This window comes from Arxiozyma heterogenica, assembly GCF_036370985.1.
Source record: "Arxiozyma heterogenica strain weizmannii chromosome Unknown scaffold_17, whole genome shotgun sequence".
Taxonomy (NCBI): domain Eukaryota; kingdom Fungi; phylum Ascomycota; class Saccharomycetes; order Saccharomycetales; family Saccharomycetaceae; genus Arxiozyma; species Arxiozyma heterogenica.
Genome location: NW_027042670.1, coordinates 816,358 through 834,616, shown reverse-complemented (window position 1 = coordinate 834,616; position 18,259 = coordinate 816,358). Strand labels below are relative to the sequence as shown.

The following is an 18,259-nucleotide window of genomic DNA, read 5'->3' as shown; positions in this document are numbered from 1 at the left end:
TTGTCAATTACAACAACCTACAATGGACATTCGATCTGAATATACACATGAAAATGAACCAATTGATGATCCAGAGAGTCAAATAAACCATGTTGGTAAACGTAATACTTTTTTGTCGAAAATTTTTGGAATTCAAAGTGATGAAGCTAAAAAACTAATAGAAAGTGAAGAAATGAGTGCTTTTCCTCTTGAAATAAAAGAATCAAATAATAACAATATAAATGACACTGATAATAATATAGGTAACTCTAGAGAAAGTATTACAAGTAATATTAATATTCTTCCAAATTATATTCATAACTATGCGTCAAGAGTACCTGAATCAGATCAAGAGTCCTCTACTACGATATCTTCTCCATCATCCTTGGTAGTAAATATTGAGTCAGATAATCATACACTAAAATCTCAATCTGATATACTCTTAACTAAAAAAGAACAAATAAATAATGTGGAAAATGAAAGCATTGAATCTGTTCCTAAAGTAGGTCAATTCTCCATATATGAACAGTTTCAAAATAATAATAATAATAATAATAATAATAATAATAATAATAATAATAATAATAATAATAATAATAATAATAATAATAATAATAATAATAATAATAATAATAATAATAATAATAATAATAATAATAATAATAATAATAATAATAATAATAATAATAATAATAATAATAAAAGCGTTGATATAGATGGTTACAATATTGATTCTGAGAATAAACAGACTGAAAATGATAACCAATTAGATTCCAATCTTATTAATCAGAAATACTCTCAGTATTTTAATAAATATTTTAATACACATATTGATAAAAAAATACAAGAAGAAGGTAAAAGTTTTATTTTTAAAGAAGAAAATACAGATAATATACCGAAAAGGCCAAGCATTCTTCGACATATTTCTATCCTTAATAATACATCTTCAAATAAAATCCATACACTAAATGCAAAGGAGAAAGCTTTGTGGAAGTGGGCTAATATTGATAATTTAGATACTTTTTTTCAAGATGTTTATAATTATTACTTGGGAAACGGGTTTCTTTGTATTATGTTACAAAAAGTTTTGAATTTGCTAACTTTATTGTTTGTTGTTTACGTCTCTACTTATTTAGGTTATTGTATTGATTACTCACGGCTGCCAAAAGCACACAGTTGGTTTGAAATATCTCAAGATCAATGCTATAAAAATAACATAACGGGCTTTATTAAAGTTTTACTTTGGGTATTTTATATTTTCCTATTTTTAAAATTAATTCAATTATATTTTGATTATAAGAATTTAATTGACATAAAAAACTTTTATAATCATCTATTAAATATTAATGATGGTGAATTGCAAACCATTCCCTGGCAAAATGTGGTAAATCAAATCATTTCATTAAAAGATCAAAACGCACTGACTGCAAATGTAGTTGAAGTTAAGGCTAAAAATAGAATCAGTGCACTTGACATTGCAAACAGAATTATGAGAAAGGAAAATTATTTAATTGCTCTTTTTAATAATAATATATTAGATTTGTCATTACCATTGCCATTACCATTGTCATTGTCATCTTATTTAAGTTCTCACTTGTCACAATCCTATAATTTAACAAAGACTTTAGAATGGAACATTCATTTATGTGTAATCGGTTACATTTTCAATGAATCTGGATTTTTAAAACAAAATATTTTAAGAAAATCACAAAGACAATATATTAAGGATGAACTGAATAAAAGATTCATGTTAGCAGGATTTTTAAATATTATTTTATCTCCATTCTTAGTTTCCTATTTTATTTTACTTTATTTTTTTAAATATTTTAATGAATATAAAACGTCCCCAGGGTCAATTGGTGTTCGTCAATATACACCATTTGCTGAATGGAAATTTAGAGAGTATAATGAACTTTATCATCTTTTTAAGAAAAGAATAGATTCCAGCATACCTATAGCAGACCAATATACTAATCAGTTTCCTAGAGAAAAATATAATATTATAATGAAATTTGTTTCATTTATATCAGGGTCATTTGTTGCCATTTTGGCTATATTAACTATTTTTGATCCTGATTATTTTCTAAATTTTGAAATTACAGAAAATAAATCAGTTCTATTTTATTTAACTTTATTTGGTTCTATTTGGACTATCGCGCATAACTCAATATCTAAAGTGTACACGGTTTTTGAGCCAGAAGAAAAAATAAAGGAATTAAGTAATTATACACATTATTTGCCAAAGGAATGGGAGGGAAAATATCATATGGAGGAGGTGAAAGACGAGTTTTGTATGTTTTACAACTTGAAGATTATTTTACTTTTTAAAGAGCTGACAAGTTTAATCACTACCCCTTTCATTTTGTGGTTCTCACTACCAAAATCAACTGATTCGATAATTGATTTTTTTAGAGAATCGTCTGTATATGTAGACGGTTTAGGGTATGTTTGTAAATTCGGAATGTTTGATAATATGGAAACAAGAACAAAAACATTACCTAGTAACTTAACTTCGGGACCCTTGACTAATTCTGCTATTGTTGGTGGGGTAGAAGACTTGAGTGTTAATGAAGATACATTAAATAAGATGATACAATCATATTTATATTTTGCAGATGACTATAATGGTAAAAAGAAAACCTTTGGAAAATATCAGCTACCTCAAGGAAATCAGAATCTATATGGCACAAATAAAATTAGTGGTCAATATAAATATTCATGGGAAAAGCAATTTAAACCAGGACAAAATCCAAGGTTATTTCAGACAAATTTAACTAATTATCAAGATAGATATAGAAACAAAAATTCTAGAAATGATCAGTTGTATCAGAATAATACAACAAATTCATTTATTAAACTTTCATCTTCGTCATCAGTATATAATCACACAATTGGAGCCGGCAATGGGTTAGAATCAACAAAAAGAGAAGGAATTTTAAAACTGGTTAAGGAATATTATGAAAAGTCAAATGTTTAATTATAGTTTGAATATTTATTTTTTCTATATCTTCTCTACAAATATGTCCGAATAAATTCAATATATTTGAAGATGCGAGAATATTTCAATTACCTTGAAATATATATTTCTAAGAACAATAACCGACTATGGGTTATAAAAAAAATGATGTTAAAAGGTTCTGTATTTTGTAATTAAACTGTCTTATCGTTTTTTAATATGTTATAATGAAAACTTGAATATAAAACTCATTAAATAGCAGGTATGTATCGTAAATGAAACGTCATTAAGCGAGTATGTGGTGCTGCTACAATAATTGCAACAGTTTTTTCTGTGATAATTAGTCTCAATTGTAATTCTTAAACTTCATCAGGTTCTCATGTTGTTTTATATTTAATATTTCAAATAATAATATCTAATGAAATAAATACTATAAAAATGCTTAAATACTGGGATTTGTCTTTATTTTACAAATATGTGAAAATTTTTTGGGTTGAAGACATACCTGTATCTAGAAATTAGTATATTTTAAATAACCGATTATCTTATATAAATTACTTTTTGCCAGCACGAAGTTTTTTCTCTCTTTCATATTTGTTTTTTTCTGCACCTTCTTCAGTACTGATAGTATTATAGATACGGGCCATCTTAGCATGATATTCTTCATTTGCTTTCTTCTTCTCTTCAATTCTTTGCCTAGCTTCAAATCTCGCATCTTTACGGATTTCTTTCATAGTAAACTTACGTTCCTTCTTGATTTGGGCCTTCATCTTATTAATTTCATTTCTAGTTCTATCTGGGTCATAAGATTTCTTATCTGGGTTGAAGTTTTCTTCAAATTTAGGCGCATTTGATGGAATAGATAGTGGCTTGTGATTTTGTAATGTTAACGGTATATGTTTGTGGAATTTTTCTAACTTGATAATTTTATCGAAAATGTTTTTGGCTATTGTTAAAGTCTCAAATCTACGTATATATTGAGACAAAACTGATTTAATATTAATTATGATTTCAGGAAATGCAGGTAGATTTTTCCAAATGTTGGAGATTGTTGAATCTAATGAATGTAAAATATTCAAAAGAACAGATTTTTGAAAATCTGTAGATTGATTTATTTGGTCATTGAAAATATCATGTAAATGTATTATAGATGAATCATCGTTATCGAATCTTATATCATCTTTAAAAGTCAATTTATCTGTATCTATCCTGATAGCCATAGTTTCATCAATGTTGATAAATGTCGCTAAAATTTTTTCATAGAAGAAAACCAATTCTGGTATGTATCTTTTTGATATTCTTTGATATTGTGAAAGAATATTAACAATAACACTGGCATATGAAATTTTAGATAGACTGTTGAACTTAATTTGTTCCAAAAATTCAACCATTAAAATTACACAGGATGTAGCCACCAAATGATAATGGTCAGATGTTGAAAAAATGGCGCCAACAAGAATGAAAAACATTAGATCATCATTATTGAGGGATTTGAAATTTTCATTTTTAAAATTTTCTTGAATTTCTTTAATTATAACTCTACATTCATTGGAAAGTTCTTTATTGTATTTTTCAGAGACTGTTTTTAAAATTGATATTAAGGATTCTTGAACTTTTCTGAATTCTGCAATATTTTCTGAATAATCTTCGGTAGCCAAAAACAAGATGTGTCTTAAAAGAACAGCGGTGAATTTGCCTAGACGTTCTTTATTACCTTCAGCTAATTTTGGTTGATGATCTCTAATAATTTTTCTAATAATTTTTGGATGATCAGATAATGAGGATTGTTCTAAAATATTTAATAATGACTCATGATCATCTGGACATGAAATAGACTTATTCACTGTTATTCTTGCAATATTATCTTTTTCTTTGCTATTAGTCGTTTCTTGTTCTTGATCATCTTCTTTAAACTTAACGTCATCATCTGAATCCGCAATAATGTCTTCTTCATTTGGAAAATTGTCCTCTATTTCACTTTCCCAGAACCCATCATCTAAATCTTCCACACCTCTTTCATCACCATCCTCATCAACAAAAATTCCGTTCATTCTATCTAATCTTTGTTGTTCTAATCTTTTTTTCTTTTCCTCAGCCTCCTTTAATAATTCTTCTTCTGTCTTAGTTCTATCAGCTGGGACTGCTCTTTTATCTAATAAGAATTTTTTCACATTCATATCATATTCAATATCCTTCTCTGATTTAGTTTCAATAATAGGTTCATTAGAAGCTGGTTTTTGAAAAGCACTGGTATTAGAATCGAATAATTCAGCCATAACATCATCAAATTCATTATCAACATTTTCAATTTCATCTTCTAATTTTCTTTGAGCTTTTTGTCTTTCTTGTTTATAGAATTTGGATTTAGCAATGATTTCCTGCATAACTTCAGCTTTAGTCTTCTTCTTTGGTGGACCAGTTAAATTATCAAAACCTAAAGAATCTTCTTCATAGTGTGACCTTTTATTATTTTTAGTTGAAAAGAATTCATCGTTATCACTACCAAAATTATCGGTTTCATCCATATCGTATGATAAAGTACTACCCAGATGAGTTAGATTATTCTCGAATTCGTTTCCATATTCATCGTTTTCGTCGTCGTCATCTAGGTTATATAGATTTGATTTTCTCTTGGATTGACTTTGTTTTTCTCTAGTGAATCTCTCCAACATTTTCTCTTCTTCCGTCAAATTTCTATCTCTTTCACCAAATCTTTTGTCATTGATACCTCCGCGTCTATTCTTCAGTTGTTTTTTAACATTATAGGCTTTCAATCTTTGTTCTTCACCTATTTGTTTAGATATTCCAGGTTTCCCAACGGCTATAGAACCATTTTTGGGATCAGCCTTATACAATTTACTCTTTGTGTTTTTGATCTCAAATGGGTTAAATTGTTCTCTAATTTTATTTAGAGTCTTGGCTTTCTCTTCACGGTCATATTCTTTAGCTTGTCTCTTTGAATTTTTTTTATTTTTTTTTTATGTTTGCTTGACCAGTGAGTCCATGTGCTCTTAATGTTGCCTTTAATCTTTTCAACTGTGAGCCTGCCATGTTGGATCTTTACTCGTATCAAATTCGTTCTTGCCTTTAATTACTAGTTTATACCAGTGTATGAAATTATTAATCACCTAAACTATTCAAAAGAATATGTATATGGTATATATATATATCACAAATGTACACCCACACGCACACACACTCAAGGACAAATATGTTCACCAAAGTTACTTTTTTCCTGAAGCAGTATCACAGCTCATAGACACACGCAGATAATCTATCGATCAAGAGTAATACCAATAGAGGAAATGATGATATATCTGTTCCTTTGTCTCTCAACAATGTTGTATTTATTTGGCAGGCTCACGTCAACTTCCAGCTCATCTCTTCTTTCTTATTATCACATTTTCGAATTTCACAGCACCAACGGCTCATCGCAAAAAAAAAAAAAAAATTAAAAAAAAATTTTCTTTCACCTGTTTTGTCCAGACACCATGCATGACCGAATGCGGACATGGTCGTGTGAGATGACACAAAGCAAATAAAGCATTAGTGGCAAAAATCCAGAAAAGAATAGAGAGATTCCTTCTGAATTTGTTGCCAGAGAAGTTGAAGAAGAAGAAGAAAACGATACAGAAGCTGAAGAAGAAGAGTTTTTAGTGTGTAGATCCTTTACACCAATTTGGTGTTACTTCACTGATATATATAAACAAGTGAAATATATTCGCATATACAATTAGAGCAGTAGCCATGTCAAGAGACGCACCTTTGAAAGCAGAAAAGGATTATAGTGATATTTTAAAGGAGGAATTTCCTAAGATTGATAAATTGATTTTACAAGACACGGATTATACGGAACCTTTAAATAAATTACTTACATGGGAGAAAAAGACTAGACAAGCCGCAGATTTGTCTTCTTCCAAACAGGTCTTGGCTAAGATTGTAGATATGTTGGCCAATAAGGGACAATGGGATGAATTGAATGAACAGTTGATCTTATTATCCAAGAAGCATGGTCAATTAAAGTTGTCTATCCAGTATATGATTCAGGAGATCATGAAATATTTGAGAGATGATTCGGAATATAATGTCAAGATTGATTTGGAAAATAAGATTAAAGTCATTGAGACTATTAGAACTGTTACAGAGAATAAAATATTTGTTGAAGTTGAAAGGGCTCGTGTCACTAGAGATCTTTGTAACATTAAAAGATCTCGAGGTAAGATAGATGAAGCATGTAACCTTTTATGTGAATTGCAAGTGGAGACTTACAGTTCGATGGAGATGTTTGAAAAGATTGAATTCATACTTGAACAAATGGAACTTTGTATATTAAAGGGGGATTTCCAGCAAGCCACAGTTTTGTCTAGAAAAATTCTGAAAAAGACATTCCAGAATTCAAAATATGAATCATTGAAATTAGATTATTACAATTTGTTAATTAAGATCGGTTTACATAAAAATGAATATTTAGATATTGCTCAATATTATCAGGAGATTTACCGTACAGAATGTGTGCAAAACGATGAACAAAGATGGAAGGATGCCTTGGTCCATATTGTATATTTCTTAATTCTTTCTCCATATGGGAATTTACAAAACGATTTAATCCATAAAGTAAAATTAGATAATAATTTGAAAAAATTAGAGATTCAAGAATCTATGATTAAACTTTTCACCACAAAAGAGTTGATGAGGTGGCCAAACGTAAAACAAATTTATGGAACCGTCTTAGAAAAGGATCCGGTTGCATTCGGTGGTGAAAATAATAAAATTCATTGGGAACAATTGCAGAAGAGAGTCATCGAGCATAATCTTAGAGTTATCTCTGAATATTATTCTAGAATCACACTTGGAAGATTGAATGAGTTACTGGATTTATCAGAGGCTGAAACTGAATCATTTATTAGTGATTTAGTGAATCAAGGTGTCATATACGCAAAAGTTAATAGGCCAGCAAGAATCGTCAATTTTGAAAAACCAAAAGTTTCAAGTGAACTGTTAAATCAATGGTCGAATAATGTTGATGAGTTATTGGAGCAAATTGAAACTATTGGTCATCTAATTACTAAAGAAGAAATTATGCATGGATTGAAGGTGTGAAAGATGGGAGTGGGTAGGAAGTAAATAAATAACAAAAAAGAAAGAAGAGAAGATAATAGAATGAATTGATATTATTTGAGATATATATATATGTATATGTATGTGTATGTGTATGTGTATGTGTATATTTATGATATTACTTCTTTTTTTTATTTTTTTGAAAAGGTAAATCTTCTAGTCTTGTTATTCATTTTATAAATAGCCTCAAAATTTGTAGTGATTTACTACAGTTCAGTATCAAACTGACTGTATTTCTTGTGGAATGTAGCAAGTGTCAGTTATTCAATATGTAAATTTGCAGACAATCCTTTCTTGTTTTCTTATTTTTTTTGTGTCAAGACAAGAAAACGAAACATTTGCAAATTTCAGATGCGGAGAATTAGAAAACATAAAAAAAAAAATACGATGAAGTAAAATAAAAAAAAGGTGAGGTTCACTCCTTAATAAACAAGTGCAACAGACATACATCTGAAAAGTGTACAGACTATCTGTGATATTATCCACCTTAGTATTACCGTATTAACAATTAACAACAACACGGATAATATAAACTATTATAATATAATTTCTTTTAGCGTTTTATTCTGTTCCTTTTTCCCTCGTTATTATTCGTGTTGGCTTTTTTTGGCTTCCCATATTAATCTGTGCTTATTCTAATAGGTATACGTATACACCCATCCACACTCACACATATATGTATATGTATGTATATATATATGTAAATTAATACAGACTTATATATGAAAGAAATATAATGATAATAGATGGCGATATATCTCCCAATGAAATTCAATATGATAAGGATGAACTTATCAGATTTTGGAATTCCATGGAAGAGCTTTTGGATTACAATCAAATATCTAAATCAGAAACAGCAGACAATAGTGTAGCTAATTCTTGTTTGGTGAATTTTTTGAAAATATCTACAGATAAATATAAGGATCTTATTAACAGTGACAAAGATATCTACAGGTTATCCTTAATTCTAACTGAATCTCAAATCTTCACAAAGTACAAGGATTTTTGTATAAGTAAGTTGTTGTCATTATTAAATATAGACCTTTTAGAATTAAATATGAAATTTATTATTAGCTATATTTTGCTATTTGAAATTAAGAAAAATTTAAATTCAGTCGAACTTATATTGAAATATCAAGGGTTCACTGTTATCTATAATACTCTATACACACAGTTTGCTTATTTAAGTAAGTATGATATCACAGCTAATACGGGTGCAAATTCAAAAGGGAAAGTAGAGTTTACTGAAATCGATGCAGGTATCATTAATGAAATGAAACAGATTTGTACAGTGTTGATGGATATAATGTATCAGATATTCAAATACTGTAAATGTTCTATATCGAATGTCCAAATTGTTGATGATTTTTTTGTTCACTTTTTGATAAGCACGATAAGGTCGGATACATTGGATGACCTTTTCAATAATTCAGAATTCAAATTGCTGTTGGCTATCAATGAACAATATATCATGTATAGCAGAGAATTTAATATCGAAAATAAAATATTGAAGTATGTCATTAATAACAATTATTCAACAAACAAAACATTTTCAGAATTATTATTATTAACGTTTAATAGAAGTGAAGATCCATCATTACAAATTATGATGTGTAAATTACTATATTTAATTTTCTCAAATAAATCAAACAAAATTGCAGAGGATTTTTTCTATCTAAACGATTTGAATGTATTGGTAGATGTTTTAATAAGGGAACTACATGATATATCTGATCAGAATGAATTTCTGAGAAACACATTTTTAAGAGTATTGATTCCTCTATTGAAAAATACAGAATTGAATAAGACACACTACAGAAAACAAGATTTAATACAACTTCTAAACTATCTCTGTGTATTTGATAACATTTGTTCTAATGGTAATATCACATCTGAACATAAACTTACAGTTAGGTTAGCATTTAAATGTTTAAAAGAGGTTTCTTGGTTGAATAGTATTGACAGTATCAATAAGGAAATTGATGAACAAAATATATCATCTAAGAGAGCCTTTAGTATGTCTTCCATGTCTATGAACACTCCTACAATAATCAATAGAAGGCAAACTGATGATTCAGAAATGTTTTCCACCTCATCCTCCAACAGTGTCAGCAGTGATAGTCTTCATAATAACAATAATAACAGTAATGATAACAAAGGATATACGTATAGAAACACTTCATCTCAGTTAGAAAACAATAACCAATTTTATAATATGCTGTCAGACATATCTGCTGAATCTTTATGGGAAAGAAAAAACAAACCAATACCTCCACCTCCACCTCCACGTTTAAGAAAATCTACCTTAACTACGTCAACTGCAAATACCAACAGTAATACTAATAATAATAATACAGATTATAGTAGAAACGTAAATTAATTGGCATAAGTATATGGATATTAAAAAAAGATATTAAACCAGTTTCTTTTTTTTTTCATTATATTGTCAACTAACTTCTATTATTTCCATGACTATATAACTATTAATGACATAAATGAATCGATATTATATTAAACTTACAATAAGACAGAATAAAGCTGGAAAAAAGAATAAGAGTTGCTGATCAGTGATCGATTAATCTTGAGATTTTTTCATCAAATACAATCAATCCTTTTTCTTCTTTTAATTTACACTGAACTAATATTAATAAATTGTATAACATTTCCAATACAGGTGTCTCGACTCCGTATTTCTTGGCTAATTTAATTGGGTTACCTAATATAACTTCAATTTCCATTAATTGATGTTTTTGAACATCAACACACATTGAAGGTTTGAATAATAGATCTCTTGTGCAGTTGACAAAAAAATCGATAAATTTATCTTCCAATATTATCCCCTCCGCTTCTGCAATTCTAACAATTTCTTTCATTGCAGGTCTAAATATACCAAATTCAGTAGATTTTTTGTCTTTGCCGAATTCTAATGCTCTTGGAACGTCAAGACCTACCAAGGCTGTGGTCGTATTAATGGCAGCATTATATAATAGCTTTTTCCATCTAGAATAGCGCACCCTTTCATCAAATTCAATCGAATTGAAACCTTCATTTAAATAATAACTTATAAAGTTTTTGGCAGCAAGAATAGAGTCTTGGTCGGATGAATCAAAGGAACCAACGCTTAGATGTTCATGGCCTTGCTGATTAATAACACCTTTATCTATTTTGGTAGATCCAATGATTTGAATCCCAGACAAGATATTATAATTATATGTAGTTTTGTTGAAAGTTGTCAATATATCAGACTCGATCTCGATCCCATTTTGAATTAGTAGAATGTTACACTTCTTATCAATATGATAAGTCAAATTATTTTCCATAATTGGTCTGATGATCTCTGGTACACGAGACTGAAATGGTCCATCTGGAATATTTTTAGTGGTAACTAAGACATACTGATAAAATCTTTTTGGATCATCTTTGATTGCGTGTTCTACATTCTTGTATAGATGGTGTGGTTTCCAACCTTCTAAGTCACCATAATCACAGGAAGATATCTTGTAACCATGGACCTTTACATGATCATAATCCGATCTTACCACCAAGGATACCTCTGTTTTATTACAATGGAATAAGGATAAAGCTGCAATGACACCAACGCCGCCTGCACCAATGACAATAACGTGTGGTTTGTTACCTGAAATATTCGAGCACATGGTCATTGCTATAATATTGGCGAAAAGAAAGACAGGAAGAAAAGAAAAGAAAAAATGGTTATAGGTGAGTTATATTTTGCTATATGTTTTCATCAAAGTGTAATTGTCCCCATAACTATCCTCATAAATATGTACATAAAAATCTGGTATGTAGGATATAAATTTATATCTTTCAGGTGCCCCTACCTCTATTGATTCAAAAGACAATTAAAAGGGAAAATCGCTATCACTCGAGAAGCCGTAAAGAAAAATTATGTTCTCGAGATTGGATAATGAGATGTATGGGTCTATACAAAGATTGTTGCATCCCTTAATAAGCATGATGAGTAATCCTAGTAATTGCATTATTATTTTTACACCAAAGTGGAACAAAATGTAATAAACAGCAATTCTAAAGATAGAAGAAAGAGATAGGATGCGATTGACGAGAAAATGGGATGAAGAGGAGAAGAACAGGGAGGAAAGTAGTAATGTGATGTGTTGTGTTGTGGTGAAAGACAGTAAAAAGTTTAGAATTAAGCACGTCTATTCGATAGAAACTTCCTCAATATATGATTGCAATTCTTACTCTTCAAAAAAGAAAAAGATGGCAGAAAAAGTGTTATATAAACTGCCTATACTATATCTCCTTCGTATCTAATCTTTGTTTGTTTTGAAAGATAAATTAAGAGTGCCAAAATAATCACCCATTGCTTTTGAAGATACTATGAACCATGTTATTGGAGGAGTATCAGGGTATATAGGAAGGGTACAGTCATATATATGTATGTGTTTGTTGTTATTTAGTATTGGTAATTGGTGGTGAAGTTTGTTCGGTGCTGTGTTTATATGCTGTTGTGGTTCTTGTACGGTATTCAAGGCTGTTTGCCGCGATCATCATCTACGAAGTCTTTTCGTTAGGGTTTTGTTTTTTTCTTCTCGAAGGAATTTCTCTTTCTTTTTTTTTTTCATTTTATTTTGTATTTTATTTTTTTTTTCTTCTTTCATTTTTCTCTGAAGCAAAAGAAAAGTGGAAAAAAAGGCAAAAAATAGAGAGTGTTGATTTTTGAGATTGATTGGGATGTTTCCAAGATTGTTGTTAAATTTCTAGCACAGAGTGAAAGAATAAACTATTGAATTGTAGCAATTTGCAATTAAGTTTAGATATATCTGTAGGAATCGGTTTAATTTTCATTCTTCCTTTTTTTCTTTTTTTCTTTTTTCTCCATATTACGTTGTCCCTTTTTGAATATTGCTATTACATACTTACTAATACCCTGAGATTTGTTTAACTTTAAATTATTAATATAATGTCTGGCGTTTCAAGTGCAATGTCCTCTAGAGCAGCTGTTGGTCCTTCCAATGCCACTTTTAAAGGAAGAGAAAAACCACAAGAAGTACGTAAGGCAAATATTATTGCTGCAAGAGCTGTTGCAGATGCCATCAGAACTTCTTTAGGGCCCAAGGGTATGGATAAAATGATCAAAACATCTCGTGGTGAGATTATTATTTCAAATGATGGTCATACAATTTTGAAGCAGATGGCCATCCTTCATCCAGTGGCTAAAATGTTAGTGGAAGTATCAGCTGCACAGGATGCAGAAGCTGGTGATGGTACTACCTCTGTTGTTATCTTAACAGGGGCTCTATTAGGTGCCGCAGAAAGATTATTAAATAAAGGTATACATCCAACTATTATCGCAGAATCTTTCCAAAGAGCTTCAAAGAGGTCTGTTGAGATCCTTTTGGAAATGTGCCACCGTATTAAACTATCTGATAGAGAGGACCTAATCCGTGCAACCACAACATCCTTAAGTTCAAAGATTGTATCTCAATACTCATCCTTTTTGGCTCCATTGACTGTGGACTGTATATTAAAGATCGCGAATGAGGAATCAACAACGGTGGATCTAAATGATATTCGTTTGATTAAAAAAGTTGGTGGCACCATTGATGACACTCAAATGGTTGATGGTGTTATATTGACACAAACTGTGGTTAAATCTGCTGGTGGCCCAACAAGAAAAGAAAAAGCAAAAATTGGTTTAATTCAATTCCAAATTTCTCCACCAAAACCAGATACCGAAAATAATATTGTAATAAACGATTATAGACAAATGGATAAAATTTTAAAGGAAGAAAGAGCGTATTTATTAAATATTTGTAAAAAAATCAAAAAGGCTAAATGTAACGTTTTATTAATTCAAAAATCCATATTGAGGGATGCTGTCAATGATTTGGCGTTACATTTTTTGTCTAAACTAGGTATTATGGTGGTTAAAGATATTGAAAGAGAAGAAATTGAATTTCTTTCAAAGAGTCTTGGTTGTAAACCGATATCTGATATTGACTTGTTTACAGAAGATAGATTGGGTTCAGCAGATCTTATTGAGGAAATTGAAAGCGATGGGTCCAAAATCGTTAAAATTACTGGTATTAAGAGTCCTACTGCAAAGCCAACCGTTTCTGTGGTTATACGTGGTGCTAATAACATGATTTTAGATGAAACTGAACGTTCTTTGCATGATGCATTATGTGTGTTACGTTGTCTTGTAAAGGAAAGAGGTTTAATTGCAGGTGGTGGTGCTCCTGAAATTGAAATATCTAGAAGATTAACCAAAGAGGCAAGAGCCATGGAAGGTGTAGAATCTTTTATCTGGCAAGAGTTTGCACAGGCATTGGAAATTATTCCAACCACTTTAGCTGAAAATGCAGGGTTGAATAGTATTAAAGTTGTGACTGAATTACGTTCTAAACATGAAAATGGCGAATTATATGATGGTATCTCAGTGAGAAGATCCGGTACTACCAATACATATGAAGAGCATATTTTACAACCTGTTCTTGTATCAACTAGCGCTATCTCCCTTGCTGCAGAATGTGTTAAATCTATATTACGTATTGATGATATCACTTTTAGTCGTTAGAAGTCAAGAAACATAAGTAAATCTAATAAATAAAAGTATATAAACAAACAGGTAATATAATTTGGCCGGTTGTATAATATAAATATATAAAGAAGTATAATTATCAAATACTTTTTGGGATTTTCTTTTGGTCTAAAAATAACAGGAAAAAAAAACCTACGAAGAAAGAAGTTGAAGTAATGAGGGTGAGGGATGACTAAATGCACAACAAAAGATCGTTTTCTATTTTATAGTTTGTAGATTATATTACCATTATTAGTAGTATCGTTAATTATTTGAACAATAATTATGCTTTATCTTTTCTCTTTCCTAGAATATTTGATCAAGCATAACCAATTTGGAAATACAAGTTTTTTTTCTATGATGTTTACTAAACGTTATAATATAATGTATATATGTTTGCATGCATATATGTTTTTTGTTCGCAGCAAATATAAATGGTTTTGCTTGTGCAACTACCCAATTAGGAAAAGAGACATTGTCACAGATCTTGAAAGGTTATTATTTCTTGAGCTACTTTCTGTTTTCTGTAGTTAAACACTAATGGAATATGAAAAAAATAACATCAAACGTCAGAAAGTGAAAAAACCATCCTATAAAAGACATATATGATAATGGTACTGATCTAATCAAGTGAAAATTGGAAGTATAAAAAGCAGGGTTTCCGTTATAGTCATAATTATCATACTTTGACATCCACAGATTAGAAGTAACATCACTATTATCTCTCTTTCGCTCTCTCTTTCTTTGGATGAGTTGATCTTTCTGTATTTGTTTGTTTCGTCGCCATTCAGTCTTAATTTACACTATCTAAAATAGCTATTTTCCCCAAAATTCTTATAACTGTTACTTTAAAAAGGTTTCTATCAAAAATAAATAAAATGAATGTGTTAGTCTATAATGGTCCTGGTACTACTCCAGGTTCTGTGAAACATACTGTCGAAACACTACGTGATTTTTTGGAACCTTATTATGCAGTTAGTACCGTATCTGCAAAGGTTTTAGAATTGGAACCATGGGTGGGGAAAACATCTGCTCTTGTGTTCCCTGGAGGTGCTGACTTGCCCTACGTTAAAGAATGTAAACCGATAATACCAAAAATTAAACAGTTTGTGTATGGTGGGGGTATATTTATCGGATTTTGCGCTGGTGGATATTTTGGTACAAGTAAAGTGGAATTTGCACAAGGTGATCCAAATATGGAAGTAACTGGTAGAAGAGATCTAGCATTTTTTCCAGGGATTGGAAGAGGTCCGGCTTTTAAAGGTTTTCAATATAATAGTGAGATAGGTGCTAAGGCAGCTAAACTAATCACTTGCTATGGGGAGGAAGTGTACAACTATTTCAATGGTGGGGCAGTTTTTGTTGATGCTGATATTAAATCTAATGTGGAAGTATTGGCTCACTATGCTCAACAGACAGATGTACTATATGCAGACGTGAATGAACTTAATATTAAACCTGCTGCTGTAGTGTTATGTAAGGCAGGTGAAGGGAAAATATTGCTAACAGGTACTCATCCAGAATTTATTCCTAAAATATTAGAAAGATCTAAGGATTATGAGTTATTGAAACCAACTATAGCTCTTTTGAAGAATACAGATGAGAAGAGGAAAGCTTTTGTCAGATTTATATTAACCAAAACTGGTTTAAATTGTAATAATGAGTTTGGTAATGTTAGAGCACCAAACTTGACACCAATATTTGTTGCCTCACCAAGAAACTATGATAATATCCTCCATATGAAAGATTTACTGCTTAAAAATTTTAACTATTTAGATTCACAAGAAAATTATGTGGAAGGCCAAGATGGGACAGATAAATTCAGATTTTATGAAGGTTTCAGTAAGTCGCATGATGTAGCTAGTAAGATTTTACAAGAACAAGAACCAGAAGATGTGACTAAACCAATCATATTTCCAACTAGGGAAGAAATTTTACCACCATCTGAACTGATTCCAAATTTTGATATGCACAAATACTTTCAACACTTGAAACCAAGAAATACACTAGGCTCAATGCTAATGTATGGTGAAGTGGTCACTTCCACAAGTTCTTTGCTAAACAATAATAATGGATTATTATCCTCGATCCCCGAAAATTCTACCATTCATATTGGTACAATTCAAGTGTTAGGTAGAGGAAGAGGGGGTAATATATGGGTTAATCCTAAAGGTGTCGCAGCTGCAACAGCAGTGGTCAATTTGCCCCTAGTCTCTCCAACATCTCAACAAAAAATTTCTATTGTATTTGTTCAATATATTTCAATGTTAGCATACTGTAAGGCAATAACCTCATATGGTGAAGGTTATAGTGATTTGCCGGTGAGAATCAAATGGCCAAATGATTTATACGCATTAAACCCAAATTATTACTATAAAAACAAAATGAAAATCTTGAATACTGGATTCGATCATTCCTTAGTACCTCTAGTTGATATTGAACCTGCGTATTTAAAAATTTCAGGTTTACTGGTAAACACTCATTTTATTAATAATAAATATACTCTTTTATTAGGGTGTGGTTTAAATATAAGTAGTGATGGTCCAACCACATCATTGAATAGCTGGGTTGACATTTTGAATGTAGAACGTAAGGAAGCTGGATTGCCTGCATTATCTCATATTGAGCCAGAAATTTTACAAGCTTATTATATGAATAATTTGGAAGAATTATTATCAAGATTTGTGGATTATGGTGGAAAATCTATTTTGCCAGAATATTATAAATATTGGTTACATTCTAATCAAATTGTCACTTTATCCTCACATGGTAATATAAGAACTAAAATATGCGGTATTACTGAAGATTATGGTCTTTTAATAGCGAAGGAACTAAATTTTAATAGTACAAATGACTATACAGGTGCAATTTATCATTTGCAACCTGACGGGAATACTTTTGACATATTCAGGGGACTAATCGCTAAAAAAGTTTTGTGATTTCAGTAGTTTGAAAGTTTATACACTGATTGTATGTATGCTAAAAAATATATGGAATAGGCTGTTCATTATTTTTTAGTTGATTACTGCAATAGCACCGATTATTCTTAGAGGATCTACTTTTCTAAGAATACGTGCTTGAATGGGGAAACGTAAGAGTTATCGCAAGTAGCATATTAAAATATGGATATTAATTATGCATATAAACATTTACAAATTATATAATTGGTTGATTCTAACTAATAGATAGATTAATTTTGGTTATCCATATTATTGTCTTATTTTTCTTCTAGATGGAACCTATTAAATAGAATATAAATGTTAATGTTGATGATTACCCTTAGCACCATTTGTAAATAAGCAAAGATTTCAAAAATAAACTTCTCAGTGACTTGTCACCAATATCCATCAAACAATCGTTCGTTCATTCGAATATACTCACAATCTGGGACTCAGACTTTTGACTATTCTAAGTCTTTTACCTCGATATTCGGTGTTACTCATAGACAACGTATTCCAGGATTTCCAATTAAGACTTCTTACAGAAAAGAATTACATACAATTGATATAGTTAACGCTTTAGACATTGTAAATATATATTCGTAGGTGGATGTACAACTATTAAATCTAAATATTAAAATATTGTTTATGTTAGTAATAAACGTAAATTTTCGTTAAATTTTCTAGTTTCTATATTATACA

At 30.3% G+C, this 18,259-nt stretch overlaps 7 protein-coding genes across 7 annotated transcripts; 5 read left to right on the top strand and 2 right to left on the bottom strand.

Moving 5' to 3' along the window:
• Positions 1-22: 22 nt before the first annotated feature.
• On the top strand, positions 23-2,956 carry ATG9 (autophagy protein ATG9; the record flags this gene model as incomplete). The annotated part of the gene is made up of 1 exon (XM_064858311.1): positions 23-2,956. The coding sequence occupies one exon, from the start codon at positions 23-25 to the stop codon at positions 2,954-2,956; it is 2,934 nt and encodes a 977-aa protein (XP_064715018.1).
• A 533-nt stretch (positions 2,957-3,489) lies between these two features.
• Positions 3,490-5,986, bottom strand: NOP14 (snoRNA-binding rRNA-processing protein NOP14; the record flags this gene model as incomplete). Its single annotated transcript, XM_064858310.1, has 2 exons — positions 3,490-5,723; positions 5,929-5,986. 2 exons carry the CDS (start codon positions 5,984-5,986, stop codon positions 3,490-3,492), a joined length of 2,292 nt encoding a protein of 763 aa, XP_064715017.1.
• A 696-nt stretch (positions 5,987-6,682) lies between these two features.
• On the top strand, positions 6,683-8,035 carry RPN5 (proteasome regulatory particle lid subunit RPN5; the record flags this gene model as incomplete). The annotated part of the gene is made up of 1 exon (XM_064858309.1): positions 6,683-8,035. One exon carries the CDS (start codon positions 6,683-6,685, stop codon positions 8,033-8,035), a length of 1,353 nt encoding a protein of 450 aa, XP_064715016.1.
• A 754-nt stretch (positions 8,036-8,789) lies between these two features.
• LDB17 (Ldb17p) lies at positions 8,790-10,433 on the top strand (the record flags this gene model as incomplete). The annotated part of the gene is made up of 1 exon (XM_064858308.1): positions 8,790-10,433. The coding sequence occupies one exon, from the start codon at positions 8,790-8,792 to the stop codon at positions 10,431-10,433; it is 1,644 nt and encodes a 547-aa protein (XP_064715015.1).
• Positions 10,434-10,617: 184 nt separating this feature from the next.
• PWA37_001689 (uncharacterized protein) lies at positions 10,618-11,715 on the bottom strand (the record flags this gene model as incomplete). Its single annotated transcript, XM_064858307.1, has 1 exon — positions 10,618-11,715. One exon carries the CDS (start codon positions 11,713-11,715, stop codon positions 10,618-10,620), a length of 1,098 nt encoding a protein of 365 aa, XP_064715014.1.
• Positions 11,716-12,998: 1,283 nt separating this feature from the next.
• On the top strand, positions 12,999-14,615 carry CCT4 (chaperonin-containing T-complex subunit CCT4; the record flags this gene model as incomplete). Its single annotated transcript, XM_064858306.1, has 1 exon — positions 12,999-14,615. One exon carries the CDS (start codon positions 12,999-13,001, stop codon positions 14,613-14,615), a length of 1,617 nt encoding a protein of 538 aa, XP_064715013.1.
• An 881-nt stretch (positions 14,616-15,496) lies between these two features.
• On the top strand, positions 15,497-17,557 carry BPL1 (biotin--[acetyl-CoA-carboxylase] ligase BPL1; the record flags this gene model as incomplete). The annotated part of the gene is made up of 1 exon (XM_064858305.1): positions 15,497-17,557. The coding sequence occupies one exon, from the start codon at positions 15,497-15,499 to the stop codon at positions 17,555-17,557; it is 2,061 nt and encodes a 686-aa protein (XP_064715012.1).
• Positions 17,558-18,259: the final 702 nt, after the last annotated feature.